The sequence below is a fragment of the Seriola lalandi genome, unplaced genomic scaffold, assembly GCF_002814215.2.
Source record: "Seriola lalandi dorsalis isolate HSWRI2012SDOR001 ecotype SW California unplaced genomic scaffold, Sedor1 jcf7180002054906, whole genome shotgun sequence".
NCBI lineage: Eukaryota > Metazoa > Chordata > Actinopteri > Carangiformes > Carangidae > Seriola > Seriola lalandi.
In genome coordinates this window covers 524,851-551,119 of record NW_019525458.1, presented here as the reverse complement: position 1 = coordinate 551,119, position 26,269 = coordinate 524,851, and the positions used below count along the sequence as shown (strand labels likewise).

At 43.0% G+C, this 26,269-nt stretch overlaps 3 protein-coding genes across 10 annotated transcripts in view; all 3 read right to left on the bottom strand.

Moving 5' to 3' along the window:
- Positions 1–1,695: 1,695 nt before the first annotated feature.
- On the bottom strand, positions 1,696–8,595 carry traf3ip2a (TRAF3 interacting protein 2a). The gene is made up of 10 exons (XM_023430489.2): positions 8,505–8,595; positions 8,021–8,059; positions 5,697–6,206; positions 4,648–4,798; positions 4,363–4,547; positions 4,178–4,266; positions 4,031–4,099; positions 3,848–3,952; positions 3,286–3,360; positions 1,696–2,543 (listed from the first exon to the last, which is right to left on the bottom strand). Exons 2-10 carry the CDS (start codon positions 8,034–8,036, stop codon positions 2,397–2,399), a joined length of 1,347 nt encoding a protein of 448 aa, XP_023286257.1. The 5' UTR covers positions 8,037–8,059; positions 8,505–8,595; the 3' UTR covers positions 1,696–2,396.
- Positions 8,596–8,631: 36 nt separating this feature from the next.
- Positions 8,632–11,508, bottom strand: LOC147817730 (putative G protein-coupled receptor 139). Its single transcript, XM_087169674.1, has 2 exons — positions 10,623–11,508; positions 8,632–10,402 (listed from the first exon to the last, which is right to left on the bottom strand). Exons 1-2 carry the CDS (start codon positions 10,708–10,710, stop codon positions 9,372–9,374), a joined length of 1,119 nt encoding a protein of 372 aa, XP_087025800.1. The 5' UTR covers positions 10,711–11,508; the 3' UTR covers positions 8,632–9,371.
- Positions 11,509–13,158: 1,650 nt separating this feature from the next.
- The window catches only part of fynb (FYN proto-oncogene, Src family tyrosine kinase b), a 59,315-nt gene continuing 46,204 nt past the window's right edge, over positions 13,159–26,269 (bottom strand). For 6 of the 8 annotated variants that reach the window (XM_023430499.2, XM_023430501.2, XM_087169677.1 and 3 more), the window contains 6 exons: positions 22,066–22,230; positions 19,517–19,696; positions 17,458–17,534; positions 16,218–16,371; positions 15,298–15,429; positions 13,159–14,809 (listed from right to left, as the gene is read on the bottom strand). In XM_023430499.2, the coding sequence (XP_023286267.1) occupies positions 14,601–14,809; positions 15,298–15,429; positions 16,218–16,371; positions 17,458–17,534; positions 19,517–19,696; positions 22,066–22,230 (917 nt within the window). In that variant the 3' untranslated portion in view covers positions 13,159–14,600. Of the gene's footprint in view, positions 14,810–15,297; positions 15,430–16,217; positions 16,372–17,457; positions 17,535–19,516; positions 19,697–21,544; positions 21,701–22,065; positions 22,231–26,269 lie in introns of all 8 variants that reach the window. The other 2 variants (XM_087169679.1, XM_023430503.2) reach the window with 2 other exon arrangements.

Below are 26,269 nucleotides of genomic sequence, written 5' to 3'. Positions count from 1 at the left end.
CTCATTCTCGTGGAAGCTATAACTCAGTAACACCTTGAGGAAACTTCTTCTAATTTGGCACAAACATTCACTAGGACTCGAGGATTAACTGATTAGATTTTAGAGGTCAAAGGTCAAAGGTCAAGGCCACGGCGTGATCTCACGTTCTTGTGAATGCAAAGGCCCAGAGGGAGTTTCATCACTTCTGGCACGCCGTGACCTCACAAAACACGTTCGTGGCCATAACTCACAAATTCATTCAATAATTATGACACAGTTTAACTCAAATGTCAATGAGGATAAAATGAAGTGATGACATTTTATATCCAAATGGTCAAAGGTCACTGTCGCTGTGACATCATAATGTTCTGCAAAAACACTTCTGGCCATAATTCAACGCTGTAACTCAAAGGAGAGACTGTGACCATACTTCCTGTAACTTGGCTGGTCGGTGGAGGAAACAGCAGTGAGGTCGTAATTCTAATTTTTTACATCTCCAAGCTCGACTGATGCTCAGCATGAATATGTTGTGGCCTGAGAGAGAGTGGGGATGGATGTGTTGTTTTGGTGGCCTTACAAAATGGGAGTCAACTGTTCCGTTAAGAGTAACGTCCCTCAGTAAAGATGATTCATAATGGAAAATAAGGAGCCGTTATTTCTCTCCCGTCATTGTTAATCCTTAGTTGGAGCGTCTTCCTTCACTTCTGATCAGTTTACTTTGGTCAAACGATCCTCCATACTTCCACAGCAGCTGACCCGACTGACAGGGACCGACAGGTTCGACCGTCGCAGCTGCCTGTGTCAGTGCGTCACATCTACACTGGCTGTAAAATGTAAAAATAGAATTGCAAAAACAAAAAAGAATTGTAGGATATATTAGGGTAAGAACTCCTCTCATTTCCCATTTCAGCAGGAGCGATGCATGTTGTCCTGAATATACTAACGAAGGGGAAAAAGTCATAAAATCAGCCATCACAGGGAGTGTATTTTACAATCAGCGGAGCAGATGGATTAGGGGACCCAGGCCTTGTTGGGGAAGGTTGTGTGTGTCTGGTTGCTTTGGACTCACCAGATAAGGCAGAGTGGAGTGGCACACAAGTCCTGGAACAATAACAAACACTGGATTTATTGGCGCTGGCAGGGCTTGTGTTTACAGAAATCACCCTCGTGCAGGAGCTGATAAAAGCCTGGACATCACCACCAGAGTTCCCTTCACACTCACTGATGTGAGCAAATAAATTTCTCGTCAGGTTTGGTAAGCAGGCTGAACTGGTCTGTGCACACTGACAGCACCGATGAGGAAGTTCAGGGCTGTTGAAGGTGTCCCACACATCGTTGGCTTATCAGGGGGGTTAGGGTGCAACATATGGACAGGATGTTTCTGTTCTCAGATCCCAATCTACAGATCCTTTACCACAACGTTGCTCTCATGAACCTTGTGAACTTCTTCCTTAACCACAGTGGAGATGATAGTTGTCAGTCAGACACCCTCACCAGCTGATTTATAATAGAATATATAAAATATATAATATCAATAATATATATGGAAGACCTGTTGTCATGAAGAGGTGAACATTTTCATTATGTGGGACATGCTGCCACCTTTTGGTTAACTGTATGTGTTACACAGATTGTGCGCGTGGCACTGGAGCAATTACAGGCTTTGGCAGTGTTTTTTAATTATAATCTCATAATAATTTTTTTGAGTCCAAAGAATCTATCAAAAAATGATTTATTACATTTGCAAATTACGTTTTATTAAACTGAAAGCAAAAAAAAAGAAAAGTTAATTACAAAAAATACAAAGCATTCGAGGTATCCTGATCTCATGAGCCGTGTTTCCATCTGCAGCAGACAAACTGAGAGTGAACATTGGACTTACATTTGTCAGGTTGACAGAAACACAACTATAAATTCCTGCTGATTTCGCTCTTTGTCTGCTGGGTGTGTAAATAGACGACTGTTCGTCAAAACTACTTCATAAAGTAAAGCCACGCCAGGTTTTGTGTTTACAGGTGATTCTGCTGCCCCCTAGAGGCCAAGCAAAGGAATTAATAGAAGCTTTAGGTTTAAAATGTGTCCAACCTACAAAGTACAACTACCACCAATTTGTAACAGCTGTGTAATCAGAACGGCTTTTATAAAAATATATGAATTTATAACTCCATTAAAATGGCAAAACACTGTTAAAAGCTATAAGTACTGCTAATGGCAGACTCCGGGCTCTGTAGTGTGCGGGATGCGTTGTTAATTGTTGCTGTCGTCAAAGAGGAAGCTGGTGAGATCAGTAGTATAATGGATCAACACAACAAACAAACAAACAAGTGACTCGTCTGCTGCAGGAGTAACAGTCCTCATCTCACCCACAGCATGCCGGGGTTTTAACAAGAATAAAACTTATCGTCCGCGTGTTTTCCTCAGAGCGGCCGGACAGTGAGGGTGAGGTCGGGCCCCTGCTGAGGGATGAAGTAGCGCTCCTCCCTGAGCAGGCGCAGCAGCAGGTCCTGGGTGTCCTGGGGCCAGCGGTAGATCCTGGTGCTCTGGAGCCAGGTGGGGACGTGTCTCTGCGACACAGACGTAACACACATCAGTCACTGAGATGTGATGTGAGCTTCAGCTGCAGTAACCACCATTTATTTACCTTTGACGTTGTGCTTCCTTTATTTAACACCAAATATTTAACCCAGAGCGAGATCTCCTCTCCCGGCTCACTGCAGATGTTCTGGTCTCGGCACAGTTCACAACACTGTCCCCGAACATCCACAGTAAGATCAGGCCTTTGCGGCTTTGGGGGGGTTTGCTCTTCAGTTTTTCAGGGACACTATTACATTATTTACAGCCTGTTTAAACAGCTTTGTGACGATAGAAAAATATAGAAAACAGATGAATAATTTTGGATGGATATGGTTTTGCATACACTTGCACACACCAGTGACAGTGGCAGGACGGGGCGACCACTAGAGGGCACTGTGGGGTCAGGTGCACAGACTGGGAAAGGGAAGTAAATACTGGAATGGTCAAACCAGGACTGTGAAGGGTGAGGTAGACGTCCATGTGTTCTTTGATTATAAAGCAGGTGTAGGTTATTTGAGTGCCGCTTATCTAGCTCAAGGGAACGTTTTATTTGATTAGACAACTTATAAATGCTCGGGGGTTCAATGTGTGCCATTGTTGGGTTTCCACAACACTGTAACCAGGAAGGAAGGAGAGACCGTGACCGTACTTCCTGTAACTTGGCTGGTTAGCGGAGTGAACTGGGGTCAGGTGACTCTTCGCTGTGCTCTGCTGTTTATTGCTTGTACCTACCTTAGTCGCAGTAGGAAACAGCACCGGCACCAGTCTGAAGTTGCGGCAGCCTTGTTGGATGAACTCATTTTGGATCTGTGCCAACAGGGAAAGAGGATAATCAGCTCTCACAGCACTCAATAACCTTTCTGTAAGAGTTTCACTTAATATCACAGGCTGAAATAAAATCAATACACTTGCTTCTTCCTTTATCTTTGTGTGGGTAAAATTGTTAGCATTTGTCCGTGTCCTTTTTTGTCTTCTTTTTTTGTTTTTTAACTGTGAGCTGAATTGGAGCCACTGATGCGCTTTTCAATTTACAGAACTCAGCGAGGCGTTCACTGTAGTCTGGGAAATGTAATGAATACTGGACAGACACAGGCGTGAAAGTGAAGTTCATTTTCTCTCTTTGGATGTAAATAAGTAAAAAAAAGCTTCTTGGTCTTTACACACAGGCTGTGACAGGCCACACTGACACTGTGGGAGTGGGAGGTCTTTACTTCCTCACCCTCCTGTCTTTACATGCATGTGTGAGGAGGGAGTTTTATGACGTAATCTTATCTGGCGAAAGTTTTCCTCTCACCTGATTGTGAATGTATTTAGTGTGCAGGCCGTGGTCGTCGTCTCCGTCTCCCTCCACGTCCTCCTTGTACTTGGGGCTGATGACGACGATGATGAGCACTGATTTCTGTAAAAAACAAATAAATCCATCTCACTCTCAGCTCTCACAGACGACTACATTATAAACGGATTCACTCAGACTTGCATCATTCAGAAAGCTGTCCATCCATTTGGTGATGCCCATTCTTCTGATCGGATTATCGAAGATGTCGATCTGTTGAGAGACAGGCGGAGTGTGAGTGTTTGTAGGGAAAGTCACTCAGACACAGAGGTGAAGGACAGATGTTCTTACCGCTGGTTTGAATCCTTGATCCGTCAGAAACTTGGTGAAGAGAATAATGTCTTGGGCTGTGTCCACTGAATATGTGATGAAAACGTTCCCTGTCGAATGGAGATGTGATTATTACATAATTTAAACTCAGGATAAAAACAAGCATTACACGCACGTGCTGGTGCAGGCACGTGGGTGGGACTTACTGCATTCCTCAGGTAAGCTTATGGTCTTCCTGATCTCCCTCGTGACCGGTCCTGAACGTGCACCGTAGGAGCAATCTATGCTGACCTCGTGCATCACGTCTTGAGGAGGCGCCACGCGCTGAGCCACGGACTCTGGGGCCGGATGTGGGGCATCTGGAAGTTGCGGCCTGTTTTCGGCGGGATTCCTGTGAAAGGAAATAATCAGAAAACAGTTACTGTTCATGATGCGGAGAGAGAGAGAGAGAGAGAGAGAGAGATAATATTAGACAGGAGATGTTCTCCTACCGGGACCGTTGGTGGTGCGGAGGCTGCTGGTGTGGATCTGCTGAGTAATGATGCTTATTATAATAACCATAATTATGAATGTGACGGCGCTGATTTGTTGCGGGGCAGCACGCACAATATCTGAGATGACTCCCCGGCTTTGGGTTGGCGCCTGCAGGGAGACACGGAGGAGAACCATCACAGACATGTTTTTGTCCTGCTTTGGTTTTACAATAATTTAACAGCAGTTTTACTTCTGCAGACTGATGTGGCCTGCAGCCAATATTAAACACTACTATCAATATCTTTAAAATGTACAATAATTGCCACGGGGGAAATTAAAGTCGTAATTTTAAGAATAAAATCATAATATTTCAAGAAAAAAAAGTCATAATGTTACGTTAATTAAAGTTGTAATATTTCAAGAGAATTGAAAATGTAAAATTTCGAGAGAAAAAAAAAGCTTAATTTTAAGAACATTACATCAACCAATAAAAACAGGTGAAAGGTGAGTCAGTGGCAGCTGCTGTTTGTCTGTCTAACTATAGAATAGACTCAGTTTCTACACAATGTTTTCAGTGTCCTGATGATGATGATGATGATGATGATGATGATGATGATGATGATGATGAGCCAAAAGAGGAAGTTTCTCCTTATTTGTGAAACCTAAAGTAGAACCTGACAGGATGCTCCATGTTCCTCATTTTAAAGCTTCTGATGTTTCCCCTCTAAAACATCACAGAACCTTCAATCACAACTTTATTCTCGTAATATTACGACTTTTTTTCCTTCTTGAAACTGATTATTTTTCCCTCCAGTGTGGCTCTAACACTCCGTCCTGCCACTGAGACCCAGACAAATAAAATTAGTTTTGGTTGAAGAGCTCATTAAAACAACGATGCACACCTATTCAACAGGAGGTCTACATGAAGAATGAAGCAGGTGTGTGACACTGTGTGAAGCTGATAAATACATTAATCCTATGTTCATAATGTGTTATGCACATCATCACACAACGCTGGCACCGGCACCAGACGTCCCTGTGTTTGCACTGATAGTGAAACACCTACACTGAGCAGGCTGCCTGTGGGCTGCAGGGTGTTGTGACGGGCCATCGTAGGTCCAGTTAAAGTCCGACACCAGCGGGAGAGGAGCTTCCAAGCTTTCCACCTCCTCCACGGAGCAGTGCTGGGGCCAGTTCGAAGGGCCTGCAAAGCCTCTACAGGGGTTCAGCATGCGGCCCCGTTCATACAGCTGTATCTCCCTGAGGCCGTGAGGCCAAACAACGGCAGGGTGCGGTGGGTTCACTTGTCCCGGGTGTGTTTGCGGTACAAAGCGGGGATCCGGAGCAGCGTGGCCGGCAGCTCTGGGTTCATGCTGGTGCTGGGTCTCGGGGAGTCTCCTCTGCCTGACGTCGTGTGCTCCTCCACCAGGCGGCTCAGGGTCGTAGTCCTGCGGCCTCCGGCTGGTCTCTGTAGGTCCGCTACACTGTTCACAAGAGGGAGGCCAGACCAGGTCCAGACTGGAGGACGTCATGCTCTCATCCATCTCCACAGGAACACTCTGATGAGGGCAAGGTCCTGACAACAAGAGCCGACAGAAAAACAGGTTTTCACTTCACTTATTTTGTCTCACGTGTTTATTTAGCAGGTACAAAGCACATTAATAAACATAAATGTAAATGTGACAGAATTTGCCAAATGACTCCTTTTCATCTGCTTCCCTGGACACATGGCAATGTCACGGTTTGCCTTAAGGACTCTTTGGGTTTGGACTTTTTAAATCAGTTTGGTCATTGTCATTTCCTGTTTTATTTTGAAGTGGCTTCCCTCCCGTGTGTCTATTGTTTTTACTTCCTGTCTTTGTCCCGTTTCCCTCCTGTTTGATTGGCTGCCCCGCCCTGATGTGTTTCACCTGTTACTGTCCTTCTGAATTTAAGTCTCTGTCTTCTCTCTGTCAGTCTGTCTGTCTGTCTGTCTGTCTGTCTGTCTGTCTGTCTGTCTGTCTGTGTGTCTGTCTGTCTGTCTGTCTGTCTGTCTGTCTGTCTGTCTCCATGGTGATTCATCTGGATCTCCAGTTTTCATTCTTTTCCTAAGTTATTGGATTTTCTATGTTTTTTTGTTCCTGGCTGGTTTATTTTAGATTCATGTTCTTTTTGAAAGTTGTTAAACCTTTTTTTGCAACTTACTACTTTTATACTGTTAAAACTATAAGAAGGTTCAAAAAAGCAGAACCACAGAGAATCTAAAAGTCTCGCTGGTAGTAAGCACAAACAATAAGGGCAAAAGAAATGACACAAAGATTTAAGTATTTGAACTTGATGTTTGCTGATAACTGATTAAACATTTCTAGTTAAATTTGGATGACGTGTCTGTTTTCAGGTCTAAAGGAATAAAAACAGTTTGTGGCAGCACAGTAGGAGCCAGTCCGTGCAGGAGACAAGGATCTGCATATTTAATGATGTTTTCTTGGTTTAATATGTAGTATTTTGTGTGTAATGCTTCAGTGTTAACCTGGGACCAGGTTGTCAAACAAAATGTGATATGAGAAAAGATCCCAGAGTGCATATACATCACTGCAGCCTCTGTATATATAGTCTCTTAAAATCTCCAGGTAAATGTGACCCTGTAGTTCCAGGTAGAGAGGTGATCTCCACCTTTCGGATATTCAAGAAACAACAGGATGGTTAAAACCAATGACATCCTCAGCTCCGGATGACCTGCAAGAGCCAATGAAAGCTTGTTCTGTTGGTCCAGCTGGACAAATATTCAGGGAGAAAAGCCCTAAGTGGGTGAGAGCAAAAATCTGGCTTTGCTTTTTGTCTACAAGTCACTAAATGGTCTGGGCCCTAAATATATTTCTGAAATGTTCCATGTATAGAAGCTTAATGGGCTGAACTGTAACTGGCTTTAAAGAGAAGCTAAAAACTGCTCTATTGTCCTCTGCTTTCAGCTAATCTTCTAATCTTTGCACCTTAATGAGATATTATCTTTTTTACAATCTGTGCTTTTATACTGTTTTTCACTGCTTTTTATTTCTGTTAAACACACTGAATGATCTAAACATCTAACACTGATGATGGTGCGTTTTCAATATGGTGTAAACACAGGAAAATCTAGGTTAGAAACAACGATATAAGATGGTGGATTTGGTCTTTTCTGATTTAAAACTTGTAACTTGAACCCTTACCATGGTTCCTTTCTTTATTTAATTCAATCTTTTTATCTATAAGACATGTTTGTATTCCCAGATGGCTTGTCATCTCTATTTTCAGAGACCAGGGTGCAGTTGATTTAACACGTCATAGAATGGAGAGCAGAATATTTGTGGTTATTTCATCACAGACTGGACAGATTTATGAGCGCTGTGAGTCCGATAAGGTTTTGTCTCCTACCTTTGAAAGAGTCCATTTTCTCACAAAGTGTCTGTACCTCTGGTGAAGTGAAAATAAAAGCAGTGTTAAAGGAATTTAATAGTGCACGACACCTTTAAAGAGACACGTACAGTACAGCATATTTACAAAGGCACAACTGGCACAAAAACAACTTCAGTTTCAACCAACAGCAAAGCCAGTGCCACCAGGTAAATGATCACTGTTGAAAATACACATTTTACAAAGTAAAAAGCAGATAGAAAAGTATTAGCACATAATGAAATTGGATCTTCCTCACTTAGTGAAACACACAGATGTTTATAGAACCGTTTGGGTGTAACATATCAACTCGATCACTGCACTAGCACAAAGGTCAAAGTCACTGATCTACAGGTATGTGAGGTATGTCTCTTTAAAAACTACTTTTTTATTATGTTTTCCCCTCACATACACATAATTCACATGCAGTGAATTTAAAAACACGTCACTGTACTCCCACACCTACCTTTCCTCAGAACTCCTTATCCCTCAGGCACGGCACGGCAACAACCCTGTTCTGAGGCAAACAGGAAGCATTCCCACCGCTGGGCCCTTTCTGGTTTATGCAAAACTTGGAAGTCTCGTGACCCATTTATGCAAATGATGCGGGGCATTAACACTACAGCTGCCAATCAGGTTGTTCCTTCAGCAGGGTAAGCGTCCTGCAGCCAGTCAGGTCTAACAGCTCCTTTGATTTGAAAGGTGTCGGGTGTCTTTTTCAACTCACCAGCGGAAAAGACAATATAAAGCAATGAATTACAATAATATGACAAGTAAAGAATGACATTACACAGTTGGACCTCATGTAGCAGGTTAACTAAAGGGCACACCAAAGATATTACAATTCATTCTGTGTGGGCCCATAAAGAAATGTAATATATGACATACATGTCCTTATATCAACATATATACATATGTCAAAATATCTATATGATGGATTTTTATATGGTATAGAGTATATAGTAACATTTTGTGACCATATATGTTGACAATATGTTTAATTTATATATGCAAGACAATTCAAATATATGAACATATATATATATGAAAGAAAACATATTTGTATGGTAAAGACATACTGTATATGTCAATATATGAAGTAGTTCCAATTTCTAGTAGGTTTTATATATAATTTTTACATCTATGTTTTTGTTTTATTTGTACATATTTCATAAACAGACATTCAAGTATGTACATGTATGACATTTGCATATGGCCGAACAAAAACACCCCAAACCAAATTTAATGGCAGTCCAGTAGTTGCAACAAATCTCATGGTGGCGCTGGTGAAAAACTCGGGACCATCAAAGTCATTCCAACTTGAACTTTCAGGCTAAAGTCTGATCATTGTGTGTTCTACTGTCTGTTTGAGGTCGGTTAGCACCACAGTCACAGGGTCGCTGGATGGCGACGCCTTATGATCCGTAACTGAGAAGACCTTCATGGTTGTGTGGGTGAGAACGGAGCCCAGCTCACGTGCCTTCGCCTTACAAGTCACCACCTGGACCAGCTCCCGCCGGAAGCGCTGGCTGACCATGCAGTACAGCAGGAAGTTGGTGGTGGAGTTAAGGTTCTGCAGCATGTTGGCTAAGTCTCCGGCCACGTTGATCGGGATGCTGTAGTTGTTCCTGTTGAAGTTCTCGTTGTTGTACTTTGTTCTCAGGATGCAGTATGTGACGAAGCGCGGCAGGCTGAGAACGACGAAGGTCACGGAAACGGTGCCGAGCAGCAGGATGGTCCTCCTCAACATGCCCCTGGTGCTCCTCCCGTGCATGACGCGGCGCTCCTCCTCCGTGAAGAGGTTGCTGGCCCGGCAAAGATGATATCCGATCAGGTAGTTAAAGATGATGACCAACACGATGGGGATTCCCCCTGAGAGGAAGGTGGTTATCCACACTATAACGGTAGAGTAGGCCTCATCACGGTATCGGCACCTGGGCAGCGTCACGTTCTCCCCGTCCACGGTCAAGTTAACCTGTGTGACAGTATTGATCCAGCCCAGTGGCACAGAGACCAGGTGTGACACCAGGACGATAGCCACGCAGGTCAGCTTAGTGACCCGGGCCTGGGAGAAGTTCTGCCTGGCCGCCGTGCTGCGGAGAACGAGGTAACGCTCGATGGTAAACACCACCACGATCCAGGAGGAGCTATACAGCGACCCATACTGCAGGAACCCCAGGATGCCACACCAGGGGTGGGAGTGCCAGAAGGGCTGCAGCAGCCAGAAGGTGAGGGTCAGGTCGATGAGGATCACCCACACCAGGTAGAAGGTGTCCACGATGGCCAGACAGCTCAGGTAAACGATGGCCGTGTTGGACATCCCACACTTACGGAAGCAGATCATGTAGAATGTGAAGAGATTGGCTGAAGGAAAAGACAGGAGCAAAGGAGCTTATTTATCTGACTGGTCCTCCATGAAGTGCGATTACTTTATTGATTAAAGCAACATTAATGTTGGCCACTTGGCAGCAGCAGAGGGAGCAATAAAAAAATACAGTTTACAATTCTTGTTTTTGATGTTATGTGTAAACACCGATGTGTTGCAGATTCAGACAACATTTTCCTTTGCCACCAAGCTACTGACCTGGAATACCCACGATGCAAAGTAACGGGTAATAGATCTTCTGAACAGTGACGAAAATGGTGACGAAAATGACGCTGGCTCCCTCCATGACTCATTCACAGCCGGGCAATCGCTCACATGCTAATACCTGCAATAAAGCCATTAGAGAGCCAGGTGAGGGGGAGGAGAGTACGGTAAAGGAATACTGGGGAGGGTCCGATGCACATTAGAGCTTTTTACTGCTTGATTTGATTCTTAAACTGAAGGTTTTAAGCCTGTTGCACTTAATTTAAGGTTCTACTGTGTAAACTGTGACTTCACAGAGAAAACGCAAGAATTAAACAAAGCCATATAGATTAATTAAGCTTTGGAGATAGATTTATATTTGTATATTGCAGAGATGTCATTTTACTCCTCCCTTTAACCCGTTTGGTTGCACAAATAATGTCTCATCAGACACAAAAATGTTTTTTAGTTCAGTCATGTTTGAACTCGTACACAGAGACTTGACAGCTCCTTGTTGCAGTAAGTAAAAGAACTTGATTCAGCTGCAGAGGTAAACTGATGACTCACAGTAAACCCTGGATGCAGGATGATCTCTCTGCTCTGGGTGGGTCTCACCTGAGAGAAACAAGCCGTTTTCTTCAGTCTCTAACTACCTGGAAAAAAAAGCTGTTATGTAATAACAGAACATAAAGACCTGCTGTTATCTTGATCATACACAGATCCCTGTAGCCGTCTGGATAATGGTCTTTTGAGACTGACTTTCAGTGAACATAAAGAGATTAAGCCAAAATATTTTCCATCCTCTTTTTTTCTTTTACATTTCACAGTGAATTATCAATATATCGATAATAGAATACCAATAATCTGGGCTGATACGGGTTAATCATCTTCATCTGGGTGAAAATCTCAGTCCTCAACGTTCAAACAGATAAAATCAGACATACCTGGTGTGTATGGGACGTCCTTGGTGGTATCGTACAGACGTGGCTCTGTCCACAGAGGTGCAGGCCAGCTGGAAATGTTCTCACAAGGACCAGACCATGGATGATACGAGGAGGGAGGGATGTGTGCGACAGCTGCAGCTGCCGCCTCTATAAAGCTTCGGGAGGAGGGAGTCGCATCACCTGAGATATAGATGACACGAAGAGTCAGCTGTTTCCAGAAGGAGATACTCAATATCTGATGCCCATAAATGATGAAAAATTAAACAAAATTATGAATTAACACAAGCCTTTCCAATTGTAGGACTTTGGATTTATTATCTTTAGGAAATTGATTTTTGTGGGGAAGTGTTTAGAAAACGATCGGTTAGGAGCTCCTAGCAAACCAACCGTCACCTTATTGATCCAAGAATCAATTCTTTCTCAGGGACACGGGTTTGGGTTTCTTCCTCCACCGGAAAACTGCAACTGAAAACAAAGTTGTGAGAATGAAAGAAAGATGTTTTTTGGAAAAAAGAAAAATGGAAATATTTATATTAAAAAAGGGAAACACTGCTACAGGCGGTACTTGGATTTCTGTTCACATAAGCAAACGATGATGCTGCACAGTACTGATGGGGCTAAACTGAGTCTGGATGACTGGTCAACAGGTGACTGGTTAACAGGTGACTGGTTAACAGGTGACTGGTTAACAGGTAAGCCTGTTTGTCAATGTGGCTAAAGGTGAAACTTCTGGTAAAGGGCCCTAAGGATGAAATGCTCAGAGGGCAGAGTGTGCAGCTGCCCTGTAACTAGCTAATCTTTTCAAGATGCAGGCAACTTATTAAATCTCTCATCCAGGTACTTCTGGTTTCAGCTTGTTTCGCTTAGAAGCCGGAACAGGTATCTGACAGTCTGACTGTCAACCGGGGGAACTTTTTAAAACCCTTATGAACCTCCTGCCAGAAAGAGCTTATAATTGAGGAAGGTTAGAACATGTGATAACGATTTGTCTCGGAGGATCTGCTCTGTCTCCAGCATCTCGACAGTTTACTGTAATGAGTCTTTTGAACAGGAGTAATGAAGAACCTGATGAGGCTTTTCCAACAAAAATCTCTCCATAAAGCTGAACCTGACCTTTTCTACTGACTCCCATTCTCTCCCTCAGTGTATTTTAGGTTTCCCTCCCTTTCTCATTTTTGTTTTACATACATTGCGTTAAAAGTTTTGATAAGGTCTCATGGTTTGAGTAGAAAACTTATGCCTGAAGATTATAAGTTTGCATGTGGACGGTAGGGACATGTCCCTAACAATATTTGTTTTTTTTTGTGTATGTTTGTTTTTGTGATGTTTTTGTGCCACCCACATGGTTGTTCAGTTAGTGCCGATTGTTGAATTGAGACGTTAAACTAGACGAGACTGTTTGGGGACTGGGCCGGGCCGGGTTGTGTTGATGCACAGTTGCTGCTTCAGTTTGATTCAGAGCAGGTTTTGGACCCTGTTTGAGTCAAATCGACAGCAGTAGTAAGGACACACACACACACACACACACTCACACACACACACACACTCACACACACACACACTAGTTGAAGCACACAAACACTCGTGTGTAAAATAAATGTCTTGGAAAGAGTGTAAAATGTTTATTGTTATTTTCTGAACTTCAAACGCCAAATCACTGAATTAACAAAACAAGTTATGTCAAAAATGGAAATAAAAGATGTAAAGGAAGGAAGTTAGCAACACTTAAAAACCATTTAGCTGTAAAAATGAAAAATTAGGGGCTTTTCATTGGCCATGAAACCATCTGCATTGAGACCAGATCAGCAGCCGGGACCAATTCAGCTTCAATTCAAACTTTCAAATCTTCAGTTCCTGTTGTGAATTGCAGCATGAATCGGCCCCGAAGCTTCTCTGAGCCGACAGAACAACCGTCTCTTAAAGGATCACTTAAACAGGTTAAAAAGAAAAACATGATCTGTAAAAACCAAAGACTTAAATACTGATAGAACATAACATTGTCATTAAAACATAAAAGAAGAAATAAGTCAGGAGGTGAGCTGGTCCAGGGTCAGCTGCAGGTCGGCACCCTGCAGGCTCGAGTGGAGGAGGAGAAACAAAACGCCACAGACGTCGTTGATGATGAGGAGGAGAGGCCTCGGATTCACAGCTCAGATAAAGGCAGATAAACTCTTCTTCTATTAAGTCAACTTGTCTTTTCTCCCCGCTCAACAAAAACATCACTTGTGGTGCAAAGACAGAAATATTCCACTCAGATTTTCTCAAAATTAGAAGCGAGGAGGGAGACGTTGAAAATCCTTTCACGCTTGGCTTTAATTTACAAAACATGTGACGTAAATCATTTGTAAAAGAACCTTGTTCCGACAGCGTCGTCTAACAGCTGCCGCTCTCAGGAACGTTTGGCGGGAAAGACAAAAGGCTGATGGAGGATTGCGTCATGCTTGTCCCAAGGAGCCTCTGCAACAACTGAAGAGTGAAGAATAAAGCAATAATCTTTTTTTACATTATGAGGGGGAAAAAAATAAAATGGAGGCTTCCAATTCAATGTCTAGAAAATAATACAGGAACTACAATATAATACAGATTAACTGTGCCCACTCAGGTGCTCATCTTCCTTTGCCTTTATTATTTTTATCATTATTATTATTTTGTGCAGGAGAAAATAAAATCTGAAACGGAAGCAAACAAATAAACTAAAACAAGCTTTTCTTATTTACACTGAATACAGGTTTTTCATTGCATTATAACAACCCCAGTTGTCGCTGTCCATCCTCCACCTCTCAGCTTCCCTAATCATCGCATTTGCAGAGTTCAGACACTAGGGGGCGTGTCAGAGACTGAGGGTTGTGTTTCTGGGGGTTTGTTGTTGGAACTGAAATGCTCAGGTTGAGCTGAGGAAGCTGTACAGATCCCTAAAATAAAGGCCTATCTGGGAAGGCTCCATTGTTTTTTAACAGCACTGATTCGGCTAATGTGGTTCCAGCCCCGAGCCGCCGCCGCCCCCCACCCCCATCCCTGGAGAGAGAGAGAGAGAGGGTTTGGAGGGGGTTTAGAGGTTGTCCCCGGGCTGGTACTGAGGCTCAGTGGCTGTGAAGTAGTCCTCCAAGAAGGCCTGCAGGTACTCGAAGGTGGGCCGCTCCTCGGCGTCCTTCTTCCAGCACTGCAGCATCAGCTCGTGCAGCGAGATGGGGCAGTCCTGGGGGCACGGCATCCTGTAGCCTCGCTCCACCTGCTCCAGCACCTCGCGGTTGTTCATCCCTAAAAACATCACAACACACAGAGCACAGGTTTGCTCAGGGGTCTGAAACCGATCAATAAGACAGTTTGACACGGACCTCCAGCAGACGGCGAGCTTTAAACTCCCAGTGGAGCTGAGTTTTGCTTCACATCTTGAACTGATGCTAAAGAAGTTACGTTTCCATGTTCACAAGCAACTTGTTGCACTTGTTTGTATAGTTTTAATGTTTTTATCTTTTACTCAAGTAGATTTTAGGAAGAAAATAAAACTTTATTCTGTAATATTTGTAGACGGTCCTCGCTTTACTTTTATTAATCTATTGTTGTTACAGTGCACATCCTGTTCTTCCCTTCTCCAACTTCAGACTGATGGTCTGATGAACATCGTCTGCATCAAGCATCAAAACCACTCCTGCTACTTCTCTAATGTACAGCACAGTATCTGTGCACTAAACACACAAACCTTGTTCCAAACCTTGTTGGATTATGCAGTTCCCCCCCCCCCTCACCTGGGTAAGGCACCCGTCCCTTGGTGACCAGCTCTGTGAGCAAGATGCCAAACGACCACACGTCTGACTTGATGGTGAACTTCCCGTACAGCGCAGCCTCCGGGGCCGTCCACTTGATGGGGAACTTTGCACCTGCGGGAGGCAACTCGGTGTTTACTTCTGTTTGTTCATTTAATTCCTTAATTTACTCTGAGTTTGTGGCAAACATCGTTACGGAGTCATGGGAGTGTCTTAGAAAAGAATATAAATGTAAAAGTATAAGAAAATAAATGTGGAAATATAAACAGGAATATATAAAAGAATAATAATGCTTTTCTCTTGTATAATTAATTATATAATAATAATTATATAATTATATAATTCTTTTATTTATTTCTCTTTATATTTCCATTTTTTTTTAATTTACTTATTTATTCTTTTATTTACACTTTTACTTTCATATTCTTTTATAGATGTTTTCTTTTTTTCTGGCACTCCTATGACTCCATACGTCATCACATCAGTGATCAACAGTTTCTTGATTTTATCATGGAAACAAAATCTGTTCGTCAGAAATTATTAACGATTAACCGACTATTGATTGTGGATTTTGGAAATTGCTTAAAACTGACATCGTTAGTCACTAGTAGGTGTAAAAGGAAAACCTCATTCAGTCTCATTAGGAGCCTGTGAGAACTCCAGACTGCTGCAGTGGTCAATATGAGAATGACATTAACTTCCTTATAAACTGCGTCTCTCTGCAGCAGCTGGTTCTGATTGTAGCTTCATTGCTAACTATTAGCTTGTCATTTTGATGAGGGCCCGCTGAGAGAATTTGCTCCATGACCTAATGCAGTCATCACGTGAGAGTGTGTGAGTGGGAACATCAGGAATGTGCATTTCACATAACATATGTGCGTGAGAGGAGTGTGCGGCCCCACCTTGCCGAGCCGTGTATTCATTGTCCTCAATGAGCCTGGCCAGGCCAAAGTCAGCGATCTTGCACACCAGATTGTCTCCCACCAGGATGTTGGCGGAGCGCAGGTCTCTGTGGATGTAGTTCATCCTCTCGATGTAGGCCATGCCTGCTGCCACCTGGAGCACAGCACAGAGAGCAGGCTGCATCAACACCAGCGTCCTCACGCTCATTCTGAAATGTGATTCGCTTCAGGAAACACCGAAGGGAGCCTGTTCCAAATCTTTACATTATGATTAAGTTCCACTTTGTTTCTGGCTGGTAGAGAAAAAACAACGCGTCCAGCCACTTTAGCGAAAATGAATCTGACTCTGACTGCAGAAAAAGCAGTTTGTTTCAGACGGAGTCTAAAGTCTAGAGTCAAGGTGTGAAACATGTTGGATGAGGGAAAAAGCCTCTTGCGTCTCTTAGGATTAAGAAATGCCAATAGCTGCTGTAACTTAAACATGCAGACGTAACAAATACAGTTTCTACTGTTTCACCTGCAGACAACAGAAGGTTTTATCACCTGCTACAATAAGATGCGCTGCGGTCACAATAAGATGCGCTGCTGTAGACTGCATGAACAGGTGACGGATATACAGCTTTCTGTCACCAACGATCTCGTTCTTTGTGACTGTTGTCGAGCGACGAAACTCAACGCTGCTGGAAATGTGAAATTTAATGTGGAATATTTGTGCAGGAAGGGTTTGAGTTTGACCTTGACAGCAAAGAGAAAAAACTAAACAGAAACTGACACTGAGTGAGTGTGGTGTGTGGAGTGTGCTGAGTGCAATCAATCAGTCAATCGACAAACGCCTAATTGGAAACTGTGTGAATAATCGATGACAGTAATCGCTGCGTTCTTCAAGCAAAAACATCCTCTGGTTTCAGCTTCTCAAATTGAAGGATTTTATGTTTTTCTTTCACATATTTGATGGTAAATTGAATATTTTGGGCCTATAACAGGAACTCTAGATATGTCACCTTGTGCTTTAGGTAATTATAAATTGGCATTTTCTCTATTTTCCAACATCTTACAGACAAATCGATTAATCCTACATTAAACCTGTTTCAAATAACAGCCTGATGTTTCCAAATGATCTGAAATCTTTTGTGTTGTTTTCCAGAAAGCGATGATGACGAACGCCTCCTTTCATCCCTTTAATTGCGACAGTGAAATGTTTCCAGATAAAAAAACATGGAGTCCTCTGATGCGGGTCTACCTGAGCCGCCATGTCCACCAGGTTGGGCAGCTTCAACCCTCGTCCCTCTCCGTCCTTCAGGAAGTCCAGCAGGCTTCCTAAACAGATGTCTCGTGTTAGTCATGTTGTAGATACACACACTGAAGACTCTTTGTCCTACATCCATCAGAAAATCAATGGTGTCCTATTGCCCCCACTCTATAGGAGCCGTTTCTGACTCAGCGATCACAGAGTCACAGCTCAATGTTCTGGACCTCAGGTTTTTTTTGTAAATCTGCCTTTTATATCATGAACAATAATGACAGAGGATGAATCCAGGAGGAGGGGACATTCATAAAACTGCTTCTCTCTTTTTTGAAAACACATTCTCCAGTAATAGGCTGACCCAGATGTGGCAGCATCTGCATCCAACAGACGCGGCGATGCACATCAAAAGTTTCCACTATTGCGCTCTTTGGTGGTTTAATGTGCGTCCACGCCTCTTTCTTCTGGGGTTTCTACATTCCAGGGTTTTGGGAGGATTGTTTTGAAATAAAGACCTTAATCATCTTCAGCCTCTTTGAAACAAAAGCTCACCATACAACAACAGTTACAAAAACACTTCTGCTTTAATGAAAGGGATTTTTACAAAGCTCGCATGCGAGCCAGCGCCGTAGGCTTCAAACACACTAGCACACAAAGAGGAGGATAAATACAATCCGCCGCTTTAGATTTAGATCGTTTTAGTGCATTTTACTCTGCTGTTGTTTGCAGAACTACATTCGCTGTGGGTATTCACGGTCCCCAGAGGAGGATTCATGATTATTTCAGAAAAACCCTGAGACTTTTCTTCTTGTACCAACACCAGGATAAACATTTGCATGGCCAAACACAAAACATTTAAACCTAATGGCAGATTCTCATCTCTGCTAAATGATGCCTGAGAGAGAAGGAACCCCTCTCCACTTTCCAGTTTCTCCTTTGGGCCAAAATATAAACTTGATGAACCAAATATATAACCTTCATGACATCTCTAACAGGCAGATGGTGAATACTTTACTGAACACATTCTTGCCTCCCAGGAGAACTCCTGCTCTCAGCCTTTGTGACTGAACAGCAGAGCAGACCAACTTCACAGAGGTGTGACTGCGCGTTGGGGCGACAGATATGTCGCAACTTCTTCTACAAGTTTCTGATGGATGATGAGCGAAGACGTCTCCGCTGCAAAACCTCAACCGCGAATGAAACAATGCAAACCCAAAGACGGCAGCAGTTTCTTCTCCTCGTAAAGAGACGAGGCGAAACAGAAGCAGCCTGGATGAATCTACTGTCTCACGACAACGCGCAGATACAACCTGATCACATGCAATAAATATATATGATGCTGACGCTGACGATACCAGCGTTAAATTTATTAATCAAACCCCAATGAACCAATCACAGTCTCATAAACACAGATTCAAGGTTTCATACGTCACAAACCTCAGGAACCAATCCTGTCACCTGGTGGAAACCTTGTCAGTACAGAGAGAGAGACAGTTAGCATTAGCACAACCGCTAACACTGTGTCAGCCACCGCTAGCTACAAGCTAACAAACAACATAAACAAATAAAAGATGCTAACTACGCTAACGGTTCTGATCCAGCTGCTAGTCTCTGGTTCTGGTCTCATCTGAGTCTGAGTCTCTCTGATGTTTCCTCCTCTAATCATTGTGATACTCTCTGCTCTGTCACCTGTCCACCTGGAGCCAGCAGGAGGTGGTGGGCGGGGCATAAGGCCTGATCCAGATTTCTCAAACAGGAAGTAAGAGCTTCAGACCCAGTTTTTGATTTTGAGCATTTTCAAACAGGAGTTTAAAACACGTCTGAAGGAACTTTAACTTCTATTAAAGAAAAACAATGAGCACTCAGCCTCGAGCTGCTACTAGTGGAGCTTTAGATTTCAGGTCTTGTTTCAGTTTCACATTTTTAGATCACTTCCTACAGCTCTGTAAAACAGGAGGAAAAATTAATGAGCCGAGCTTCTGAATCTGCAAAAAGTCAAAGAACGATCCACATGCCGTGTTAGCGAGAGGTGTTATCTGTGTGCGTGTTCACACACCTTTGCCCATGTACTCTGTGACGATGTAGATGGGCTCCTCAGACACCACGGCGTACAGCTGCACCAGCTTGTCGTGGCGGAGTTTCTTCATGATCTGAGCCTCCTCCAGGAAGGACTCTGGGGACATGGTGCCAGGCTTCAGAGTCTTCACCGCCACCTTCGTGGTGCCGTTCCACGTTCCTGGTTTCACGCACACACACGCACACACACACACACACACACACACACACACACGACGGCGTCAGCGCACCGCGAGCATCGATTCATATTCAAATCTTATCATTTCAAAGTCAGACTCCACAACCCCGCTGTCTCACCTGAGGAGATGATTGGCAGCTGAGAGGAAACTCTCTCCAAAAACAAGGGGAGAAGTCTGGCTTTGAAATGACAATGAGGTGAACGCGCACCACAGAATGAGATCAGGAGACAGTATGAGAACCCGTCCACCTTTAATTCTCATGCCCGGAGGTTGTGCTGAAGGATAATTAAATGGGTACGAGATTTAGAGTGGACCTTGATTTGAAATGGCTTTTTAAAGCCAGCATCCAGCGGGGCTTTGAGAGACACAATATGCCAACACGGGAGCAGATAATCCTTTGTAGGATGATTAACAAAAGCGAGCCTGTAAGCTCCTCACTGGGTGCACGCCAGCTACTGTAACGCAGCAGGGCTGTGCCACCGAGGTGCGCTGCCTCCACTTACTGTGCCACAGTAACATACGAGAACATGTGGATCACTGGACTCGCTTCAATAAAGTAGTCCTCCGTTTATCTCATTCTGTGGATGCGGGGACGGGGACGGGGTTAGGCTCCGTGTGTTTGTGGGTTAGGGGGTTTTCATTTGAGAGTAGGCTTCTGTAGTGATGCTGGGTGAGGATCTAAGAGGCTGGGTGTCGTCATGGTGAGGACCTATCCCCCGGTATCTGTCAATGTGGAAAGTGCGCAGGTCTGACGTGGCAAATATTAAAAACATGAATGAGACGTTGTGGAATAAATATTCATATGAATAAAATATAAATAAACTGAGAAACTATTTAATGAATTCTTAGAGCTCATCAATAGGAAATATTATTTCATCATTCCTAAAGGAGCATTTATGATGCATTTCCCAAAACCCGTTTTCCTTCCAGACAGTGATAAAAATTAATATAAAAATCACTTTGATTTGCAGTAAAGTGATTTTCTACATTCATCTTATTACTGTCAGGAAGGAAACTCTTGGGAGAGGCTTCATACATGTTTTCTTCAGTAAACTCCGTCCTAACTGCTTCAGAACATCTTACCCACAAACCTCTCTGACTGCTCGTCTGACATTCACACCCGCCTCACGCTGCGATTGGCCAGCTGTGCAGAGACCAGAAAGTTCTCTCCCTCGCTCTCTTTTCTTACACAACTATTCTTTGTTTTCAAGTGCGACAGTATTAATGTCGTTATCTCCTCCCGACGTAAACAAATGTGTGCCAGTAACTGTAGCTTACGAGCTTTTTGTTAGCGGTTGGCTTTAAGGATCACGCCATGTAGCATGTAGCTAACAAATATGCTAACACTTATTCAAAGTGCTACAGCTAATTGGCTAAGTAACTCACTTATACTTCCTGATAAGAAGCCGACACAAGCTAGAAAGCTAACGTGAGCTGAGCGGTTGTTTTTATGTCTCAGGCTGTAATTAGCTGTTAGCTGTAGAAACACGGTACACAGGCACAATAACTTACCCCCTGCTAGTAGCAGCTAACTGGCTAATTCATTCTAAAGATGTTTGATGATTGTTAATATTATTTATCCACAATGTCTTATACACATATTTAATATCGGCCGTTGTGCCGTGCTGCCGAACATACTGGATGAATTACACTGATACTAAAGGGATAAAACAGCCTTTGCTTTCATCTCCAGCTACTAAAAAATTTCAATTTGTTTCTCGTCACATTTTTAAGAAAAAAGATAAATGAAAATCTTCACATTTATTTTCCAGGGCGGCCGAGTGTGAACATGAAAAAAGAAGGTTCTTTTATTCAGGGATTTTTCTTACCATAAAACACATCAGCAAAACATCCTGTGCCCAGCTTTACTTCCAACTCAAGTGCGTCTCTGCTGATCTCCCAGGCATCATGACTCAAACCCACAGTGTCAGGGATGTAGTTCACACACACGCCCGTTAAATTAAAGCACAAACCATCCGCACTCTCTACAGGGGGAGGGAAGGGAAGGCACACAGTGTTAACTACAGGGGAGAGGAACATGCAGTGAGGCACATGGAAGGAAGCCATCTTTAGACTGTGGGAGCAGAGTCTCCTGACACAACTGGATGTTTTTCCACTTGATTTTGGGAGGACGGGGTCAGAAACCAGAAGTTTTCCTCTGGCAAATCCTCAAAATGAGAACGATCAAAATTTCCTGCCCCGTTTCATTTGCTCCCCTCCTCCCGGGCCAGATTATTCGCTTGTGTTATTGTTGTATTATCATAGTGATTTGGAGTCAGTCTGGTGTCTCTGCTGGTTCAGCGTGGCTCTTTCCTTGTGACCTCGTCTTTGGAGGCGACCGGATCCGTACCCATCCAGACCTCCCCAAACTGCCCGTTCCCAAGACGCTTGATTAGCTGCAGCGACTCCCGTGGGATCTCCCACACGTCTTTGGTTTTGACGGACAGGTCGGCGAGGCGGGGCATCCCTTTGTGGCAGGGAACCACCAAGCGACAGCAGAGCCCAGCGGCTCGGTCTGCACACGCCACGCAGCGACGCACAAATAAGAGCATAGAGAGAGAGGTACAGAGTTAGCATAGCATCCAGCAGGGGACAGAGGAGAGGCTCGCAGCAGCAGCAGCAGCACAACAGCTGGAAACAACAGTGAAGTAAAGCGAAGTCAGAAAACACGAAAAGCCAGAAATCACTTCCTTTCCTTCTGCTTCCTGGACGGCGCACAGGCCGATCCACCCGCAGAACATCTTCTGTGACAACAACCCTGATGATGTCATCGGGCGGGGTCGGAGACTACAAACTGGGTGTGTGAATTTTGAAAACACAACGCTTGAGTTGCATCATGGGTGAAAGCGAAGGATCCCATGACATGACATAACGTATCACCACGACGTCCAAGTCACAGAGCTGAGCATCTGTTTCCCTGAAGATAAACGCCGAGCCGACCAGGCGGCTTCTTAATGACACTTATTCTATTCTGACGGCAGGAATCCTGAAAGACTCGTCTAAACATCAAGTCTATTTCCTGAACATGGTGACGTGGAACGATTAAATATTTATGATTAATAATTCCTCTGTTCATTTATGTTCAATTATCAGTGATTTTTTTTTTGAGTTCAATGAAGCTTTGCAGTCACAGGCTGGCGTTGTTGATTATAAATATCCGCCTTACTCTTTATTAATTATTCATAATAACTTATTTTAGGCTCAAGCGTCTCCTGTTTGTTGCCGTGCCGCGGTGGCGTCTTGCTGGATGAATAAACAGCCAGTATAGGAGCAGGTCATAGTCAAAGTATAGGCTCTATGTTATGGCTCACTTTAGCTAATGGCATCTACGGCTCGCGTACACTTTACGATAATGACGGTACTAAAGAAAGAGCGGGGACTTCCTGCGCCATGAGAAGCATTAGCAGCCATGCTTGTTCAGGTGTGCTGCCCTCACGTCGATCCTCTCTTCCTCCGTGTGTTCGCTTGTTTTTAACCGACGACACCGTGTCGTGAAATCAGTGTTTACTCTTGAGGAAGACCTGCTGTTTGCCAGCCATTGATTAAAGCGCTGAATTAGGGGAGAGTTTCCGTTCATACTTCCGCGCTGATATCTCCACGACCTGATACCTGGTGGTGGGGGTGGGATAGGGTGTGTGTGTGTGTGTGTGTGTGTGTGTGTGGGGGGGAGGGGGAGGTGTTTGCCCCAGGGTGTTTGCATGGGGCAGTAAAGACGAGATAAAGGCCCGCGTTCAACCTTCAACTCGGCCATTAAAGCCCATCTGTGCTGCCTGCTGCTTCATCTGCTCCACTCAGACATCAATACAGCTCCATGTCGGCTCCGCCGGCGTCACCGTGTGGAGGTAAAAAAAAAGACAAGGCACCGATCCAACCTGAGGACAATGAACCAATGAGCTGAAAGCTACGCACCAACAGCACAGATTCTCTCATGTTCCTTCAAACAAAAACTTTTGCCGTCAGCTTTAAACAATATGATCACCTTAAAGTTACTAAGCGGTCCGTCCAGAAATGTCGCAATTAATTAATGCAGATTCTACGAATCCCCGTGAACTCTGAGCGACCTCGCATCTTTGCATCTTTGCATCTTTGTCCAATCACTGCAACTTTTCAGCAATTTAAGTTTGATTTAGACATAATTACGAGATGAATGACTCATTAAGTCAAAATCATTAGATACTGTGTCAAAGTAAAAAAAGATAGTAAGTAAAAATATTTTAGTATATTATATTATTATTATTATATTATATTATATTATATATTATTATTATTATTATTATTATATCATATTTGTTCTAGTGCAGTGTTTCCCAACCACCAGGGGACACAAAGGTATCAGTGCAATTCTAGTGATAAAATAAAATTATATAAATATATATATGTATAAATAATGTTTTTAAATGTTTTAAATTGAAATGATCTTTAAAAAGGTTTTAGGTCAATCACAGTTATAATCCTCTGTGAAGACTGTGGAGTTTTCCCTGCTTTCTGTTCAGTCCTGAACGTTTACTCGTTATCATTAAATAAAAAAAAATTAATACAAATAAAAAGTGCTCTGAGAACGTTTTATCTGTTGGGATGGAAAAGGTTGTGAAACTCTGTTGTCGTGGAAACGGCGTCTGAGCAGAAGAAGATTCATGAGCGTTACAGAGAAACATCCGTGTTGTTTGCTAACATTAGCCAGCATTAGCTTCTGAATACAGAGGGCTGCAGGTGTGTTGCTGTGCTTCGTTACTAAGAGGAATAATGCACCGTGTGTTCTTTTCTGCTTCTATAGTTTCACTTTAAATGTGTTGTCTTTCAAACTCGCGGCCGAGCGAATCCTCAAGGCCACGCGTGTTGTTGTTTTTCCGTCTCTCTTCAGCTTCGTCTGAATAAATATTCCACCGAATGAGACGTGTCTCTTTAAAGACGATGAGACGCAGAAGAAAGCAGAGAAGCCATGAAAGCACCAGCCCTGAAAAGAAGTCGAGGTTATTTGCAGAGGTGTGTCGCTGCCTCCGTATGTCGTCTGGAGCTGAGTGAGAAAACTGTGAGAGGGACGGTTCATGTTCCATGACACAGACGTACAGAAAATCCATGGTGTTGATTTTAGGGCTTAAACATCGAAATGTCAATGTGCCAATTGGAGCATGACAGGAATAATATCCTTTTCCCAGCGAGAGGGAGACTGAGGATGAGAGTGATAAAACAGAACACGTGTGAGAGAACAAAGAACAGATAAATACAAAAGAAGACAGAAAACAACTGAATACTTCAGTAAAACGAAATCATCCTGTGAATGTGATGAGAGAAGGTGTGTGTCAGAAAACTCCCGGATGAGCTCACAGTGACGTAAACTCAAACTCTGACACACTAAAAACTCCCCGTCTCCCTCTGTGTAACAAACAGCTGCATTAAAAAAAACAACTGCGAACCTAAATGACTGAACAGGTTGCGGCGCTGTGGCTTTTCTTCTTCTTTCTGGTAGCGTCTCGTGCTCAGCGCCGCCTTTTATTCCTCTATGTGAAAATGTGCTGCCAGACGAGATGCAATTACACAGTGTAACAGTGTGTGCGTAATGCGTCCCGGATCAATCAGACAGGAGAGGGGACTTTAACGTTGTGCAAATGAGGCAACAGTGTTGATGCTCTGTCTCCACCATAACAAATCTCTCTATGGCAACATGTGTCTGTTTCCCTCTCTAATGGAGACTGGGCCTCCACGACGTCCTCCGTGCACTTTCAGTGAGGGGCATGTTGCAGCCAGACCACTGAGAGGAAGCCTCGCTGGTTTTCAGGTTAGTTAAAACACCAGATTATTTCACCGCTGAAGGTTTTAACCTGCACGAGTCAATAGAGCCTCTCATTATATTAGGACTTTTTTTCTCGTAAAATTACATTATGACTTTTTTCTTGTAAAATTTAATTTTTAACTTTTTTTTGGTAAAATTTTATTATGTTTTTTTTGTAAAAAAAAATATGACTTAAAAAAAAAAATTTATTATGACTTTTTTTCTTGTAAAATTATGACTTTTTTGTAATTTTTTTTTGTAAAATGTTATTGTTTTTTTGTAAAATTATGACTTTTAAAAAAAAAAAGATGACTTTTTTTCTTGTAAAATTTTAAGACTTAAAATTTTTTTTTATTATGACTTTTTTTTCTTGTAAAATCTGACTTTTTTTTTGTAAAATTAGATTTTGACTTTTTTCTTGTAAAATTATATTATGAATTTTTTTTTTGTAAAATTACAAATTTATTTTTGAAATTTCAAATTTATTTTTTCCCTCAACGTGGCCCTTACACTCTGTCGCAGGTGTCGCCTAATGGTGATGAAAACCTTTTATCATTTGTCATTCAGGTGTGACGCTGCCTAATGCAGCTTTAAGTCCGGTCTATATTTACATGTTCTTTATGCCTGTGTTCGCTGGCGTCTTCCTCTGTCCGGAATATGTCTTAAAATAAAGATGAAGATGAAACTGTCGTGAAAAGAACTTCGTAAACGTGAGCGAACAGTTTTTCGTACCTGAGTAGTGCTGGACGAGCTGCTGCAACGTGTCGAACTGAGCTCTGGTGGT